The following is an 18527-nucleotide window of genomic DNA, read 5'->3' as shown; positions in this document are numbered from 1 at the left end:
AAACGACATTATGTGATCATTCACTTTATTTTGTCCATATATATGTATGTGTGTGTGTGTGTGTGTGTATATATATATATATATATATATATATATTTTTGAGGTATCGGAGTCACAACTTTTTCATCTCCTCTGTCTCTAGCAGCATACTGCAGGAGGGCGCATTTAGGGATGCAAAATTAACTATTCATTATGCTAAAAATTTGAGCCAACAACAACACATTTCTTTCTTACACTCTCAATATTATACGATTTTTCTTGTTTTTCTCAGAATTGTGCAAAAGTGACTCAGGTCCCTTTCTGCAATAAGCCATTCATATATATAAAAGGGACAGAATGAGAAAGAGTACCAGAAGGGCGGATAAACAAAAATGACGTAGGAGACAGTAAACACTTACCACAATTGAAGAAAAGTTTCATATTTCGAGGTCATGACCTCATTTTTACAGTAGGTAGAAAGTATGGAGTACAAAAGCATAGAGGCACAGAATACTGACACCAGCGTCCGTCAGCACAGTGGTGCCAGAAACAAGTGATAGAACAAGGGTTTTGCGAAAAGATCCTTTGTTGTGGTTAGGGATGGAATGGAGAATACTTATTGGGTGGCTAGGTTGAGTCCGGGGGGTATGGTGGCATGCGTTCCTGAAATGTAGCCCCTTTCCCATCGCCTGCGGGTGGAGGTGTCAGTGTGCTGGGGTAATAGGTGTATTATGTAGGGTTACCAGATTGCTATAAGGAAAATGTAGGACATTGAGTCAAAATGTAGGACACAACACATTTGCAATTAATAATACATATTTCTATAGAACACGTTGGAGAGTAATTTAAAATTGACACTTTTCAGTTTAAAAATAATTCTTAATGAATTCTTTAATCATACTAAATATTGAACCTCTTACTATATGTTTTAACTGGTAATTCTCAGAGGAGCCAATTTTCCTCAAAATGTCATGTTTTAGTCAAAATATATTTACGAGAGACTGGACAGTCAAACTCTCTTAAATTATATGGAGCCGTACCAAACTTTTTTACAGACTTTATGAAAAAATATTTCTTTCGCGAGTCCTCAACATTTGCATTATGACCTGTAATGGCAAATAAATATTCAGCAATTACCGTAATTTGAAATGATTCCAGAAGTTTTCTTCGGTAGTTCTTAGTTCAATAACAGGGTTTCTACAAAAATAACAGATCCAAAATTCTTGACTTTTTCAGGACTTTTTTTCCCCAGTTTTTCTTAACCTTTATTTATTCAACCCCTACTTAGGTAAAGTTGGAAATTAGCAATTAAGAAAATAAATATCTATTTAATGAAAAAGAACTAGCAAAAGTCCAGTGAAAATGAAAACTGAAGTCTTATTTAACCAGAGAATTAGACGTGCTATATCTATTAATGCCCTCAGGCTGCACTTTCCAGACTAGCGAGAGACTGCCATCTGGACGCACAGTATGTATAGCCTTATGTTGGGCTTGTGTTGTTGTTCCTATATGTTTGTGATTGTCTCTTCGTCCATCTTATCTCACCAGTATTCATCCTCATCTTCGCGATTAGCTAAAGGGGCAGAAAAGATAAGTAAAATAAACTAAATCAACTAATCAGTCATTGTGATAGCAAAAACTCTTGACCACAAGTATAATTTATTGACTTTTTCACCTACTTGTTGATTTCTTTACTTCTTCTTGACTTCCATTGCTTTCTTGACTGGGAGACACCCTACATAACATTGTTCTCTATACCCCTGCTTTACAATCAAAATAATGTATAAGAATGGGAAACATCTTGTTTCATCCCAAGGCAAGAAAGTACCCTCAGGCATTGAACAGTGACATCATCAATATGTGGCCTCAAAACGTTGCTCATTAACTGCTTCCGTGTTTGTTCTAGCAGGACACACTTTTCTTTTCTTTTTGTTTAAAGACTGAATCAAAATAAATTTCACTATTGAGTTTGGGAGCGCAGTCCATTGACTTGTAACTTGCATGATTTCTCTTTGTTCAACTGAAACACGTATTTTCCTAATTAATATTATGTGATGCTCAAAATTACGGACATTAATGACATTTTTCAAATTCCTCCTGGATGCCAGACATAAGGCTAAAATGTAGGACATGTCCGGGAAAGACCGGACGTCTGGTAACCCTAGTATTATGGCTACATGGAAACAGTTGTTAAGGTGGTATAGTGGCTCTTGGTGTGGGTGGCGACAGTGAAGTTGGAGTTTTGGATGGAAGCTCTGTGGTTATTGATGCAGAGGTTCAGGGGAGTAGAGGTTTCACCCAGGTGTAAGTAACCATAGATTTGACAGATGAGGGTGTATATTAGGTTGGAGGAGTGGCAGATGCCCTTTGGGTGAAGGGTTAATTCACCAGCTGCAGTCGGGATCTGGAGGGTGGGGGAGGTGATAAGTATGGGGCAGGTCTTGCATCTGGGTTTGTTGGACTTGTGGGATGGGAGCAGTGGGTGCATTATGGACCAAGATGTTCTTGAGGTTGGGGGGCATCGGAAGACGACCCTAGGTTTGTCCTGAAAGATGTCTCTGGTGTTGGTATCACTGTGGAGGATGGGAAGGAGGGAGTGGATGGCATGTTTAATTTTCAGGAGGTGAGGGTGGTATTGGGTGATCAGAGTGGGAGGGTTGGTTTTGGGTTGCATGGCACGGGGTCACTAAGATGAATAGTGACTCTCCCAATGTCGTTCAACTCCAAGACACCTCTGGCACCCCTAGGGGTGGGGGTGGGAAGGGGGTGACATGTAAAACGACCGATATTAGTGTGGAATCCATAGTTTTCTGGGCTGCTGAGATAAATAGTGACACTCCCAATGCCGTTCAACACCAAGTTAATTTTACACTATAGTTAGAATTCATTATATTCCTGTCTAATAGTAGATTGGGATAAATAAATACCTGGGCAATGCCAGTCCATCAGCTAGTATGTATATAAAACACAGGAATAGGATGAGAAGAAGTGCCAAAAGGGCAGATAAACATAAATGATGAAGGAGACAGTAAACACTTACCACACGAAAAGAAATAAGTTGATATATCGCAAGATTACCGCAATTATATATATATAATGTGTGTGTGTGTGTGAGGGGGTGTAGGTAGAGGGGGTCATTGGTAATATTTTGTAGGGGGGGGCAAGATTTGTAGATCTGGCACTGCTGACAGACCTGCCTAAGCAATTACAAATATCATATCACAGTGCAAGAAGATGTGTACATCATTTTTCACTTACCGGAAAGGGTAATAATATTCTGCAAAATAATAAAATGCAGTTATAACATTCAATCAAACATCATTTCAACGTGACAATAAAATAACAAAGAAAAACATAAAATGTCAGCCTAAGCAGTTTCAGCCCATAATAATCTATTTCATTTTCACGTATCTCGGTAAGATACACAAAACTGCATTTTAAAATGGAGATGATGACTATGTTTACTTATTTTTCAATTGCACTTCGTCTTTTACTTCATGATCCATATTTGAGGGCCCACTACCATATACAAATTACGGAAATACGTGTACTAATATGGTTCAAGAGTTTGAGTGAATTTCGCTTGAGTGGAAGAACTATCAATTCTGTGTGCCATCTATTGTTGCCCATGCGAACTACTTGCCGCTCGAACGAAAAATGCTACTTGCAGCACTCTATTGTCCACCATTGTCTGTGATAGTCACATTCCATGATGACACGACAGCATGACAGTGAGGTGCTCACTTGTCCACATTTCACCTGACACTGCTGCAAAATACAGCCCATCCTGCGTGCGAGAATACTATGCACTTCCACTTGCCAACAGGCCAAGCTCACCAGTTACACGAGCCACAGTTACTTTTCCCATAATGTTCCATTCACATGGTTAGTCTCACTGTTTACCAACCAAGCTAAATAGCATGTTGCTAAATGCTTTAATTGTTAGGTTAGGCAGGTCACGTTTAACGCTCTTGGGATTAAGAAAACATCCCTAAATGCTTCTGTTGTTTTACTGCTCTTAGCACTAAAATAACATCCTGGAACGACTTGAGATGACCGGACCCCTCTCCGATTTTCTTCATACTTGGCATACTCACTAATTGAGGCCTCCTAATCACGAATCTGAAGTTAAAATTTGTCGGAAACGTCTGGAAATTGTAAAATAAGCTAAAATAAGGCATTAGTTTTCGGAACGGAAACCGTCGATTTTCGCGAAATTTTTTGTTTCACAAGCAAATATATATATATATATATATATATATATATATATATATATATATATATATATATATATATATATATATATATATATATATATATATATATATATATATATATATATATACCCCAATTCCTGATACTACCACGATACCAAATTTTAACTATATTTGCCTAACCTAACCGAAACTAACTTAACCACGTACTAATGGTCCATGGGGCTAGTGCCAATGGTTCGTGGGGCTAGCATCAATGGTTTGCAATTAGTTGCAATTTCTAGATCCTGATACTACCACGACACAAAATTTTAACTATGTTTGCCTAACCTAACCACGTGCCAATGGTTCGTGGGGCTAGCGCCAGTGGTTCATGAGGCTAGCGCCAATGGTTCGTGAGGCTAGTGCCAATGGTTCGTAAGGCTAGTGTCAATGGTTCGCAATTTCTAGACGTTTCCGACAAATTTTAACTTCAGATTCGTGTGATTAGGAGGCCTCAATTACTGACTATGTCAAATATGAAGAAAATCAGAGAGGGGTCCGGTCATCTCAATTCATACCAACATCCTTAAATGTTTCCAACACCTGATCACATATCAGGTCTCAAGCACAAGATTATCTTCGAGCTTCACATAAAAATCTACCAAAACTCAGTGGAAACCAAGAATGGCTGATCACTGCAAAGAGCAGATGGTCACATAGGCTACTTTTCAAATCATAATTTCTCTGATAATTAATGCTTGGTGAAGCTTTCAACTGTGCTAATTAGTTTCTCCAAACTTAGAACTTACTTCGACATACTCTTACAAAACTTGCAAAAAAAAAAAATCATTAAACATTCCGAAATGTTAGCATGATAATCATAGAAAATCCACCAAATGACTCCCTCTTCAATTTGTAAATACTATATTAAAAATTAAAATACAATGTGGTTTTCTTACTAATCTTACACGATTTGACTAAAATTATTACAATTTGAAAGAAACAAAGTTCTGCAAATGAATGTTACAGCGATGTAATAAAAAATACCTGAGTATCGAAGTTCGGCGCTCTTCTGTTGGTTTGTACTGCATTGTCCTTTATACCAAACATTCAACAGAAAATTCAGACTACCTGTATTAAAAAGAAGAGAAAAGAAAGATATGAAATAATAATGTATTTTTAAGGACAAAACTAGTGCAATTCTTGATCACTTTCGGATGCAGCCAATCTTCACAAAAGATATTTCTATTAATGTTGGAGGATTTCATAAATGATACAGTTACTCACAGTGTTGTTCGTACAGGGCAAACTTATCGTCAGAGTCAGATTTGCTAAAGAGTATTTACATAAGGATCAGGAGTTTTGGGATGTGATCTTGTCCGATTAAACCAAAATAAACCTGCACGGATCAGATGGTGTGATCAGTGTGTGGAGGAAGGCAAGTACACAGGACAATGTTGCCAATACAAATCCTATGGTAAAACATGGTGGAGGATCCATTATGATCTGGGCCTGTATGTCAACTAAAGGAGTTGGGAAAATGCAAGTCATTGGTGGAATCATGGACAAACATGTCTGTAATAATATCCTGAAGGACAAAATTAGTTAAACCTGAAAAACAATGCCAGCAAATGGGGTTGCCATGTGTGTTCACATTCCAGCAGGATAATGAGAGCAAACATACTGCTCAACTCAACAGGGACTGGTTGATTTTGAATGTACCAAAGCAGTTGAAAACACTAGTTCAAAGTTCAGATCTGAATCCGATTGAGCATTTATGGACATTTTTGAAGAAACGTGTCCATAAACATGAGTGCAAGTCGAAAGAAGATCTGAAGAGGGCCGTTGCTTTAGAGTGGGAGGGAATCAGCCCAGACATCTTCAAGACCTTGGTCGCTTCTATGCACAGTAGATGCCAAGCAGTTATTAAGGCCAAGGGTTATGCATCTGGTTATTAAACTGTCTTATTCTGTTAACATTTTTATGTTTGTTTTACTGTTCTCATTGCAACTGTACGAACAGAAATGTGAGATCAAAATAGCATGTTTGTGCTAAAATGTATGTTTTTTCGTTATTAATAAAGTTTATGGAGGAACAAACTGTTGAAAATAAATCACCATGTGTGTTATAACTACATGTAGGGAGAATATCTAATGTACTAAGTCTTATTGTAATTTTTGCTTTCATTTACTTCTCACACTTCATCTGTACGAACAACATTGTGAGTAACTGTATTACTTGTTATGTCACCTTCACCAATAACACTAAATATTTTAGTCTTTGAACTTAAGTTCTTTCCCTTCTTAACAATTCAATGTAATAATCACATCCATTTTTCTCAGTAAGTAAGGGTGCAATTAATTGTAAAACCAGTTAGGAATAATGCTTCAGTGCTACGAATGAAAAAGTAAAAATTAGAAATGGCTTAGGAGACAGTAAACACTTACCACAATAGAAGAAAAGTCCTTTATTTCGAGGCATTATCACTTTAGATAGAAAGAACGAAGTGAACAAAAGCGCAGAGGCACAGATATATACATAATGCAAGGTAAAGAAAATAAACCAACCTAACTGACCCTAACTTGTACTCAACAAAAATGTACTGGACATTTTTTAACCTTGAAACCTTACACTTTAACATGTGGAAATTACTGATGCATTAGCTTCCACAATGTGACGTATGGCAGGTATCGAGCCCATAATGGACAATCATATCAGCATCTTTTATACACGTGAAGGGAGTGAAAAACTTGCAAAATACTAAGGAACCTACAGTATGTAACATTGTTATTCGTACACATAGAATTTCCGAGGGAAAAAATGTCATATCTACTAGTAAATATAATCATTTTCATATGTACCTGGAAATTAATGTTAATGAAGGTTTCACCTACAAATGTCAATAAAAATGTATGTTCAAACTGTATAAACAGAGCATATAACTTGTGTGAAAAGAGAAAAACAGGCTGTTTCATGCAACATTGTTATTCGTACAGGCAAGAGTTTTAATCTTCCTTGCATACAGCGTCACCGCTATTCGGGCGATTTTGTGCAGTTTGCAACTTCGTAACAAGTTAGAACATGCAGGCGCACTCCCCGTAAAGCGGAATGCTGGCGTAGGTATTGTTGTAGGCCTATCATCTATCTATCAGCGTGTTCGAAATGGGCAAGGTGAAGGAACTTAGTTCCGATCTGAAGGATATTACTATAAATTTGGCCCTTAGAGGTTATTCGTTAAGAAAAATTAAACAAACAGTCAATAAATCACACTCCACAGTTCAATACATAGTAAACAAATTTAGAGAGGAAGGTTCAACACAGAATGTGCCAAGAAAACCAAAAGAGAGATGGTTGAATAAACTTGAAGAATGCTTTATTTTAAAAAGAGTGCGAGAAAACCCCCGACTAAGTGTTCCTCAGTTACGATCGTTAGTAGAAAATGTTGCTGGCAAGATGACGTCTGATTAGGGTTACCAGATCGCTGTAAGGGAAATGTACGACATGCTGTCCCAAAATGTAGGACATTAAGTCAAAATGTAGGACGCAACACATTCTCAATAAATAATACATATTTCTATAGAACACGTTAGGAAGTAGTTGAAAAATGACACTTTTCAGTTTATACACTGCTCCACAAAACTTAAGCAACTCTGTACAACGTGGGATAGGTGAGATGTGGTACCCATACAACACTTGTATCAGACATGTACAAACATAAACAAGCACAAGCAGTGTGAGTGCCTTCTATAACACGTGAGCAGCACCTTATAAACCAAGATTAACAGCTTGTGCCTGCCAGCGCAAACCACAGCCTAGTATTGTCCCAGTCCTCAAGCAGTGAAGTGGTGATTCGTGCGTGGGATATCAAGTGTAGACACCTTGATATGAATCGTAGACATAATTTGACTGACGTTCACCCAGGTCGAATAATTGGCCGACTGGAAATGGGTTGGTCCCAAGTGGAAGTGGCACGTGAATTCAATGTGAATAAAAGAATAGTGTCAAGGTTGTGGCTTCGCTACCAAAATTGTCCTACTGTCAGTAGACGTCATGGAGGAGGCCGTCTGAGAGCGACATCAGCAGATGATGACCGGTTTCTCACAATCACTACCAGACGTTGAAAGGCCGTCTTTTGGAGGTGGTATCATGCTGGATGGGAAAACGGACCTCCATATTGTGGAGCATGAAACTTTGACGGCACAACGTTATCGGGATTAAATTCTCCATTCAAGTGTTCGCAATTTCCGTGGAGCATTTTGTCCGGACTTCCTTTTTATGGACGGCAATGCACGCCCACACCGTGCACATCTTGTGTCCGATTATGTGGTGACAGAAGACATTACCCGTATTGAATGGCTTGAATACTTGCCGGACCTTAATCCAATCGAGCATGTTTGGGATGCTCTTGGGCGAAGAATAGCGCAGCACAATCCACAACCACGAACAATTCCTGAACTGCGGACAGCCCTCTTAGAGGAATGGCCCAGTCTTCCTCAAGACTTGATAACCACTCTGATCCGCAGCATGGTGGCCAGATGTCGTGCCTGTGTGTCTGTTCGAGGTGGTCACACACCATATTGACAGCCTGTACCCTCTCAGATTCCAGCTTTTCATGTAAGGTTATAGTGGTACTGAACTTGCTGGCCACCCTGTACACCATATCTGCATTGTTGGTGGTCATTTGTGTTGCATTGTGCATCTGTACCTTCCTTATGTTCATTAAACGTGGTGAATTGACATTTTCTTTTCATTTAGTCCTACTTCGTTCGAGTTGCTTAAGTTTTGTGGAGCAGTGTAAAAAAATATTTCCCAACGACTGTTTAAATGCAAAATTTCAAAACTTGCAATCATACTAATCAATGCACCTCTTACTACTTGATTTAAGTGGTACTTCTCAGAGGAGACAATTTTTATCAAAACTTCAGGTTTAGTCAAACTATATATTGATGTTAGAGTGGACAGTCAACTCGTTGGAATTATAAGGACCAATACCAAACATTTTACCGAGTTTATGAAAAATAATCCTCTCGTGAGTCTGTCGTGCTGATGATAATGAAAGTACTCTCTCAACATTTGAATTATGACCTGTAATGGCAAACAAATATTCAGCAATTACTGTAATTTAAAATGGTTTCATCTTGGGTAGTTTTTAGTTCAATAACAGGGTGTCTACCAAAATAATACATCCAGAAATCTTGACTTTTTCTGGACTTTTCTAGATCCTACTTAGGTAAAGTTGGAAATTAGTAATTAAGAAAATACATATTTATTTACTGAAAATCCCTACCAAAGGGCCAGTTAAGATGAAAACTGAAGCTGAATTTAAGAAGAGAATTAGATCTACTATTTCGTATTAATGCATCCTGAACTGTGTTTGGCAGACAAATGAGGCTTTGGCGTCTGGACTCACAGCCAGTATAATCTTATTTGGGGTTTGTATCAGTTGTCCCTATATGTTTATGACTATCCATTCATCCCATGAGCGTTTTCACCGCATTGCCTTGCATTTTCCCCACACTTAACCCTCCATATGGCTCCCTGGAGTCATCCTACTCGGAAATGCCACACAGTTATTCTCCACTTTCCTCATCCACCCCGCCATCACCAGTTTGTGCCTCACCAGTCCATGAACCTAATACAAACAATCTTTTAACTCTGCCTATGACCCCACCCGATTCCCCACCGGAATCACCCGAGAGACCTCACACTATCTACTATTCTCCTAAACTCAAAAGGACTACTCCCTCCCCTCCCTCGCCAACAAACATCCTTGCGCAACTGCACCTGGAGCCCACCTCCTCAGAACTTCCGCGAACAAACCTTGTAAACACAACCTCTGCTTCAGAAAAGAACCTCAACCCCAACGCTCCTGAGTTCCAACCTTCCAGTAAATACCCTAATTTTTGCAAACCGACACTCCTAAACCCACCTACACCGGAAGTCACTTTCAATAACATAAACCCAGATACAATATATAAAGATTTCGAAACGTCTTTACGCCTCAGCCGGCTGGAACAGAAAGATAACCTGGCAACCGCACTGAGACTAATAATCAGATATAAACATAAGAACGGCAGAAACATTACTTTTCCATATCCGGAGGCTATAGACAAAATAACTCTAGCGTCGAATAACATACCAATTACGGAAAATGAACTCTTTGAACTCTTTGAACTCCTTGACAAGGTTTTCTCACGAAGGGAAGTGCCCTTCGAGCTGGAAGACATTTATGCTGACTTTGCAAGGGCGTACGGAAGAGTCGCGTTTATCTACCATAAAGAATGGCCGCAATGTTACCAGATCGTCAGGCATCCATGAACGGCCAAATAAGAGTCTTACAGGCCAACCTCAATGGTGCAAAACTAGCTACCCAGGAAATATTTGAATTCGCAAATATAAAAAAAATTGATATTCTGTCCATTCAAGAACCGTATACTATTAATAGTAAAATACCATACGTACCGTCAGGAATAAAAGTATTACATGACAGCGAGAAACCACAAGCTGCTATAATTTTAATGAACAAGAACATCATTCCAACCAAAATCGCTCAATTTTCGAACTCGCACATTAATTGTGTACAACTCTCCTTGGAAAACTTTACGTTCATCCTTATAAATAGTTATTGTCAATTCAGCACTAACCTCGAAATTTTTCTTGACAAGATTGGGGAAGCATGCGATGCCTACAACATCCACAAATTACTGATAACTGCGGATGCGAACTCTTCCTCCCCTTGGTGGCACGGCGACACAACGGATCCTAACAGAGAGTTGATGGAAGATTTTATTGCGAGCCACAACCTCTTTGTCGAAAATGCTCCTGGAAATCCGCCAACGTACAGGGGAAGAGCTGGGGCGTCCAGCAACATAGACATCACTTTATCAAACAACAAACTCTCAGGAAAAGTGTGAGAGTGGAAGGTCTTCGACATGGAAACCACGAGTGACCATAACATAATCACCTTCTGTTTATTAACCGACATCAACGAACCCACAAGCAATGCCGAAAATACGTACGACTGGAGAAAAACTAATCATAGGCTTCTTATGCAAGCAATAAATCTCCCACCGCAGGTGGACTTTACAAAGACTGTGCATGAATGGGCAAAATACGTGACAGAAGAACTAAAAAATGCAATAGATCAATCAACCCCGAAAATATCGTCCAGCGGGAGACAATCTGGTAAGCTCTGGCCCAAAAAACTTAAAAACCTAAAGCAAGTCATGAAGAAAGCGCGTAAGCTGTACCAGAGGACGCGAATACACGCTCTGAGGGTAATAAACTTAGATCTCTTCAGGAGGGCCAAGAGCAGATACGAAGCCGAGCTGAAGAACTTTAAAACCAATAGCTGGAAACGCTTTGTCGAATCAAAATTAAAAAATGACAAATGGGGACTCCCCTATAGGGTTGCAATGGACAAGATAAAGATTGGAACTGGTTTTACAACTCTGCAGAAAGAGGACGGCACCTACACCAAGGACCTGCAAGACACAGCGGAATTGCTACTTAACACTATACTTCCCGATGATAACGTAAATGAAGATAACGACACCCATAAATACATCAGAAGTAATTATAAAGAAAAAAACAACAACAGACCCCTCCTTCCCTTCAGCGTGGAGGAGGTCATAACTGTAATCACGGCCACAAGAAGCAAAAAATCGCCGGGTCCAGACAAAATTCCTGCCGAAATCATTAAAATGGCTACCACGGCTATCGCCCCTTTCCTAACGTCTCTGTACAATCAATGTCTCATTGTTAAGGAATTTCCGAAAATTTGGAAGGAATCTGAACTTATTATTATTAAAAAAGACGGGAAAAAAGAGGAAACGCACCCCAAGTCGTACAGACCGATCTGTCTTATCAACATATTGGGAAAAATATTCGAAAAATTACTGACTAAAAGACTTTTGGAATTCACAGCTTTAACAAACAGCTCAGACATTCAATTCGGCTTCACGAAAGGCAGATCTACCGAAGACGCTATAAACAATCTATTAAACACGATTGGCTTGGTTGATGAGAAATATGCAGTGGCGGTGCTGGCGGATATATCGGGGGCCTTCGACAACCTCTGGTGGCCCCACCTCTTCCAAACTTTGCGGAACTTGGACTGTCCTGGGACACTGTACACTATCTTACTTGACTACCTCACCGACAGGAGAGTGTTTTTATCTCTTCCAGAAGGAAAAATCAACAAACGTATATCTAAAGGGTGCCCACAGGGATCGGTCATCGGTCCACACTTGTGGAATGCTAATTTCGAACCATGTCTCCAAGTCATGAAGGGCCTACAGGTAGTACACAAGTGTACTGCGTACGCAGATGACTTATTGCTGGTGATAACTGGAAATTCCAGACGGGAGATTGAATCACGCACTTCTACTGCTCTTAATAGATTGACGCAATGGAGTAACAAAGCCAAATTGGATCTTTCTGCGAATAAAACCAACTATGTTTTACTAAAAGGAAAATTAAGTTTTAACAGAAACCCTACAATTAAAATAAATAATAATAATTCCATCAAAAGAGTGAAGGAAGTAAAATATCTCGGAGTCACTCTTTACGAGGGGCTGCTTTTCAAGAGGCACATCGAAACCATTACCTCTAAAGCAGAACTAATAATGAACAAGGTGGCCACGATAGCCTCCAACAAATTCCATCTGCCACCCTCAACCTGGAAAACGTACTTGGTCTCCATTTATGACTCTTATCGTATGGTGCATCTGCGTGGGCATCGACATCCCTGGGGAAATCGACATACGTACATAGACTCAGATCATCGCAGAGAAAGGTTCTGCTCAGGCTAACCGGGGCGTTCAGAACAACATCTACCGAAGCCTTGCTCACAGTAACGGGCACCTTGCCGTTGGATTACATTATAAAGCTCCGGGCCCTTTCCTACTTTTTCAGGAAGGGCAACGAAAGAAAGATAACCGAGATGCTAGGAAACTTCTACCCAACATTCCGTGACATAAAGCAAAGAGTAAGAGAGGATTGGCAGAGGGAATGGAGCTCTTCCGAGAAGGGTAGGAGACTCTACCAGTTCATGCAGAACACGAACGAGCCTTTGGTGCATAAAAACAAGGGGTTCTCAAAGGGCTTGATCCATTTTCTCACGGGCCACGGCCCATACGGCACCCATCTTTTAAAAACAGATAGACGAGACAACGATCTCTGCAGGTCCTGCACGACGGAAATCGACACCCCAGAGCACAAGGGATTTTTCTGCCAAGCTTCGGACGAAATTATCATCGCAGCGAGGCGCGAACTTCCCCACACGGACGTCTACAATCTGCTAAGGAGTCCACATTTTGATAAACTAAATGCTCTGGCAGACACGGTGTCCGATGCGGAGCTGAAGATATTCATGCGAGATAATCGCCGGCGACCTTTTGCCCCCCCGAAACACCAAGAAGGAATCCGAGGAGAGGAATCCCTGCGCCCCCTCCCGAGCCCCTCCCCGAAGAGGAGTCGCCGGAGGGTGCGTCGGGGCGTCGCTGCTGGACGAAGGAGGCGGCCGAGAGAAGAAGAATCCACCCACCCCGCACGCCTGGAGAGTGACACAGGAAGTACATGAGACGGATTAGGAGGAACAAGCAGTGTTAAGTTAACCATCTCAGCTTGATCCCCAGGGAGGACAAAAAAAAAAAATCTCAAAACAAGAAACTGACATCCCGGGAGCTTCCCTTCTGGAGATTTTTAATTTACTTAAGAAAGCTTATCTGATCAAATTAGATCAAATAAATGAATCACCGCTGGAAGCCAGTGGACTCCCTGGGAGTTGAGCTCGGGACTGAGATTAGAATTACAATTTAAGATTATAATTTAACAACATCTAATATATGTATGTTCATTGCGTTCAATTAACTTACACAAGTTGTACGCTTAGCATGGTTAAACATATTCTATTTTTCTTATGTAATATATTAATGTTTATATTTCTTGTACTTTCAACATATATAATTTTAACAGGTGAAGGTAATAAAGGGATATTTTTAGTTTCATAAACATTAATCACTCCCGTTGCATTGATTAAATAATTAAATAATAATGTAATAAAACAAAAAGTTATGACCCCTGGTAGTGAGACGGGCGTGATAGGATGCCATTTTATAATGTAGAGAAGCAACGACAATAAAGCATCGTTCTTCACACGGACATTGCTCCTTGTCCGTCGTGATCCCTTGTCCCCTCCCTGGAATGCAGACGCTGCACTCTTGCATGGACGTGTGCCAGATCAGCAGTTGTGCACGCGGCGGTAACGACCCTAAAGAATTCAAATACAAATATCACACTCCAAAATTTTAAATTTATCTCTTCTTTCTAATTAATGAATAGCAATCAGTGTGGGCGCAGGATGCGGCCTTTCTTTGGGCTCCCTGCTCTGGTATGCCAGACTGGGGTTCTGGACTTGTGAGTTGGGTTCTGTGGGTTTGATGAGGAAAATAATCTTGTACATCAAACCGCTCTGGAATGCCGGAACGGAATCCACTGCAACTCCAATATTATGCATGCTTGTCTCACTGCCAGGGAAACGTTATCGAGAATTATTGAAGATGTTCTTCGTGATGTTGTTAAAATAATATTATTAATATTGTTATGTAATGTAATGTCACTCACGAGGTTCATGTCATCTGTTCTGGATTCCAGAACAGAAATAATATCACATAAAGTATTGTATACATCAATTATATCATGTATATATTCCTTGTATAGCATTACAATTTATTATTATTATACCTATTTTAAAATGCAAATAGTAATAAATAGAGGAACCGTCAAATTCGGAGCAACTGACATCCTGGTATATTTTTAGGAACCAGGACAATAAGACCATACCCTCGAATGTAGGCGGGAGGAGGCGGGCTTACTTCGGGGGTTCCCCCCTTATTACATGTATTGAATAGCTGTATATTTGTGTATGATTGTTGCTTATAGTTGATAATTGTCTAAATTATATGATAATGCAAATTCAGTATGTAATGTAATAATGTAATAAAGGGAATTATTATTATATTCATTCATCCATCTTATCTTACCATCATTCATCCTCATCTTGCCAATTAGCCATTGGGACAGAAAAAAGTGAAGTAAAATAAACTAAATCAACCAATCAATAGCAAAAATTCTTGACCACAAGAATAATTTATTGCCTTCTTAGTGACTTCTTGACCTACTTGTTGATTTTTTACTTTTTCTTGATTTCCATGACTTTCTTGACTGACAGACACCCTGAATAACTTTGTTCTCCATACCCCTGCTTTACAATCAAATTATATTGAATACTGAATAAGAATGGGCAACATCTTGTTTCATCAGTATAAACCCTAAGGCAAGAAATTCTGCTCAGGCATTGAACAGTAACGTTATCAGAAAGTGGACCCAAGACTTTGTTCTTTAATTGCTTCCATTTTCCCGTTTGTTTAATAGCAGGACAAGCTTTATTCTTTTTGTGCAATGACTGAATCAAAATAAATTTCACTATTGCGTTTGGAAGCGCAGTCCATAGACTTGTAATTTGCATGACAATTTTTCTGTTACGTATTTACCTAACTAATATTATATGATGCTCAAAATATAGGACAATTATGATATTTTTCAAATTCCTCCCGGATGCCGGACATAAGGCTAAAATGTAGGACGTGTCCGGGAAAATCCGGATGCCTGGTAACCCTATGTCTGATCAAACTCTCCGACGTGCCTTGTGGAAGCATGGATATCATGGCAGAATACCACGAAAGAGGCCGTATGTAAATAAGGTGAATCGCAGGAATATACTTTCATTCACGAAAGAGCACATCCACAAGGACCAGGAATTTTGGGATAGTGTCATATGGTCAGACGAGTCCAAGATTAATATATACGGGTTAGATGGGATAAATAGGGTCTGGAGAAAATTAAATAAAGACAATGATCACATTAACACAGTTCCAACAGTTAACCACGGTGGAGGGTCATTAATGATTTGGGGCTGTATGTCGTCCAAAGGTGTTGGTACCATCCAGTTTATTGATGGTATCATGGATGCATATGTCTATTTGGACATATTGAAGAACAATGTAAAGCAGAGTGCCCAAAAAATGGACATGCCGCCTATCTACAGATTCCAACAAGACAATGGCAGTAAGCATAAGGTGCAAGTTAACATGAATGGCTAATATGGAATGTGCCCAAACTACTACAAACACCAGCTCAAAGTCCAGACTTAAATCCCATTGAGCATTTATGGGCAATTTTGAAGAGGCGAGTCCATAAAGCAGATGTTAAGTCCAAACAAGAGTTGAAAACTGTTGTCCAAGCCGAGTGGAATAAAATAAGCTCTGCAACATGTCGGAAACTGGTTAATTCTATTAAGAACAGGTGTCAAACAGTAATTAAAGCCAAAGAATACGTATGAAAGTATTAGAACTATCAGTCAATTCGCTTTGAATATACTTTTTTCTTTTATATTATTAAGTGTACGAATAGAAAAGTTGTACAAAAAATGGCATGTTTCTCTTTCAGTTTCATTTAATTTATTAATGTCATTGGTTATACAGAATTTGGGTAAGATTTTATGTTCCTAATGATATTAGTTATTGAATTGTAAAGAAACAATTTCAAAAGAGTATATTTTCTTTCAGATATTAAAGCATTTTCTTTGAAAATCGGTGTGTACGAATAAGAATGTTACATACTGGCCTAAAAGCATCTTCTCAAGCATACAAAAACATAAATGGATACCATACATCCCAGAAATTGGGGTACTTATGTAAATCATGCTAATCGGTAAAATAAATTAAGAATAGAAGGCAATGATAATGAAGTACTTGCTTGCTGTGACACCCATATGCAGAAATAAATGAATGTAAAAATTGTTCTTCTCAGAAAATACAGTACGTACCATAGAAATGTACGTAGTATACTGGCATCAAGTGATTTCATATAATTAGAACAGGAGGCTCTATATTGGAAAAAGCATTGTATAATACATGGACTTTGGCCCCAAACATTAACCAAACATAGAAAATAACAATTGTGTATGTATGTGTTATGAAGTAGTGGTTCTTTGTTGTTGGACACACATCCCATTCTTTAAGGATGCATTGTCAAAAAGAAAATTACATGCTATAAAATAATACTTTCTGATACCCCATGTTAATTTAACAATTTTATTTTTACATAAGACATTTAATGCTGTCTAATTTGTTTATGTTTGTCTTGTGTAGTAGTTGTGGTGTGTAGTTTGTTTATGTTTATATTGTGTAGTAGTTGTGGTGTGTTTCTGTTTATATTGTGTTATAGTTGTGATGTGTTTGTGTATGTCTTGTGTAGTAGTTGTGCTGTCTAATGTGTTTGTGTTCGTCTTGTGTAGTAATAGTTCTGTCTAATGTGTTTGTGTTTGTCTTGTGTAGTAGTTCCTCCATTCATATTGGGGGTTAGGCATAGAGCTGACAACTCTACACTGTAAAAAGACATGTCAAGAAACAGCAATATAAGGCCATGGATGTTCCCAAGGCAAAATATTCCGGAGGTAAAATAGTCCCCCGTTCGGATCTCCGGGTGGGGACTACTTTGGGAGGTCCCTGGACTAAGGATAAGATCTACATTAGGAATAAGGATATTAAATTAGCCACCTGGAATGTTCTGAGCCTTTACCGGCCTGGGGCATTTCACTGCACAGTTAATGAGATAGTTAAGTATAAATTAGATGTAGTAGCTGTCCAGGAAGTTAGGTGGCCAGGAGAAGGGAATTGTAAAACTAAAAATTATACTTTTTTCTATAGTGGTACTGAAAATCATAATTTTGGAACAGGCTTTTTCATAAATAATAGAATTATCTCGGCTCTTAAAACAGTAGAATTTATTAATGATAGGATATCATATGCAGTTTTACAGGGTAGGTGGTGTAAAATTATTTTAATAAACATACATGCACCAACGGAAGATAAAGATGATGATACTAAAGATGATTTTTATGCAGAGTTAGAACAGGTCTTTGATAAATTTTCTCAGTATGATATGAAAATTCTGTTAGGTGACTGTAATGCACAGATTGGCAAAGAAGAGACATTTAAACCCACGATTGGTAAAGAAAGTCTTCATGAATTAAGTAATGATAATGGTATAAGATTGATTACTTTTGCAACCTCAAAGAATTTAATTGTGAAAAGTACCACTTTTAAACATAAAGATATCCATAAATATACCTGGTCTTCTCCAGATGGTAAAACTCATAATCAGATAGATCATATTCTCATTGATAAGAGAAGGCATACCAGTATAATTGACGTTCGTACACATAGAGGTGCTGACTGTGCCAGTGACCATTATTTAGTAATTGCTAAATTAAGAGAAAGACTCTCA

The 18527-nt window shown here is 38.8% G+C and overlaps 1 protein-coding gene across 1 annotated transcript in view; it reads right to left on the bottom strand.

Annotated features, from left to right (window-relative positions):
* The window catches only part of LOC145986955 (ATP-dependent translocase ABCB1-like), a 149543-nt gene that overhangs the window by 128595 nt on the left and 2421 nt on the right, over positions 1-18527 (bottom strand). The window contains exon 2 of the mRNA XM_083121419.1: positions 5223-5306. Within this exon, the coding sequence (XP_082977545.1) occupies positions 5223-5266 (44 nt within the window). The 5' untranslated portion in view covers positions 5267-5306. The remainder of the gene's footprint in view (positions 1-5222; positions 5307-18527) is intronic.

This window comes from Lepisma saccharinum, chromosome 4 (assembly GCF_977018435.1).
Source record: "Lepisma saccharinum chromosome 4, izLepSacc3.1, whole genome shotgun sequence".
Taxonomy (NCBI): domain Eukaryota; kingdom Metazoa; phylum Arthropoda; class Insecta; order Zygentoma; family Lepismatidae; genus Lepisma; species Lepisma saccharinum.
This window is presented reverse-complemented; position numbering and strand designations above follow the sequence as displayed.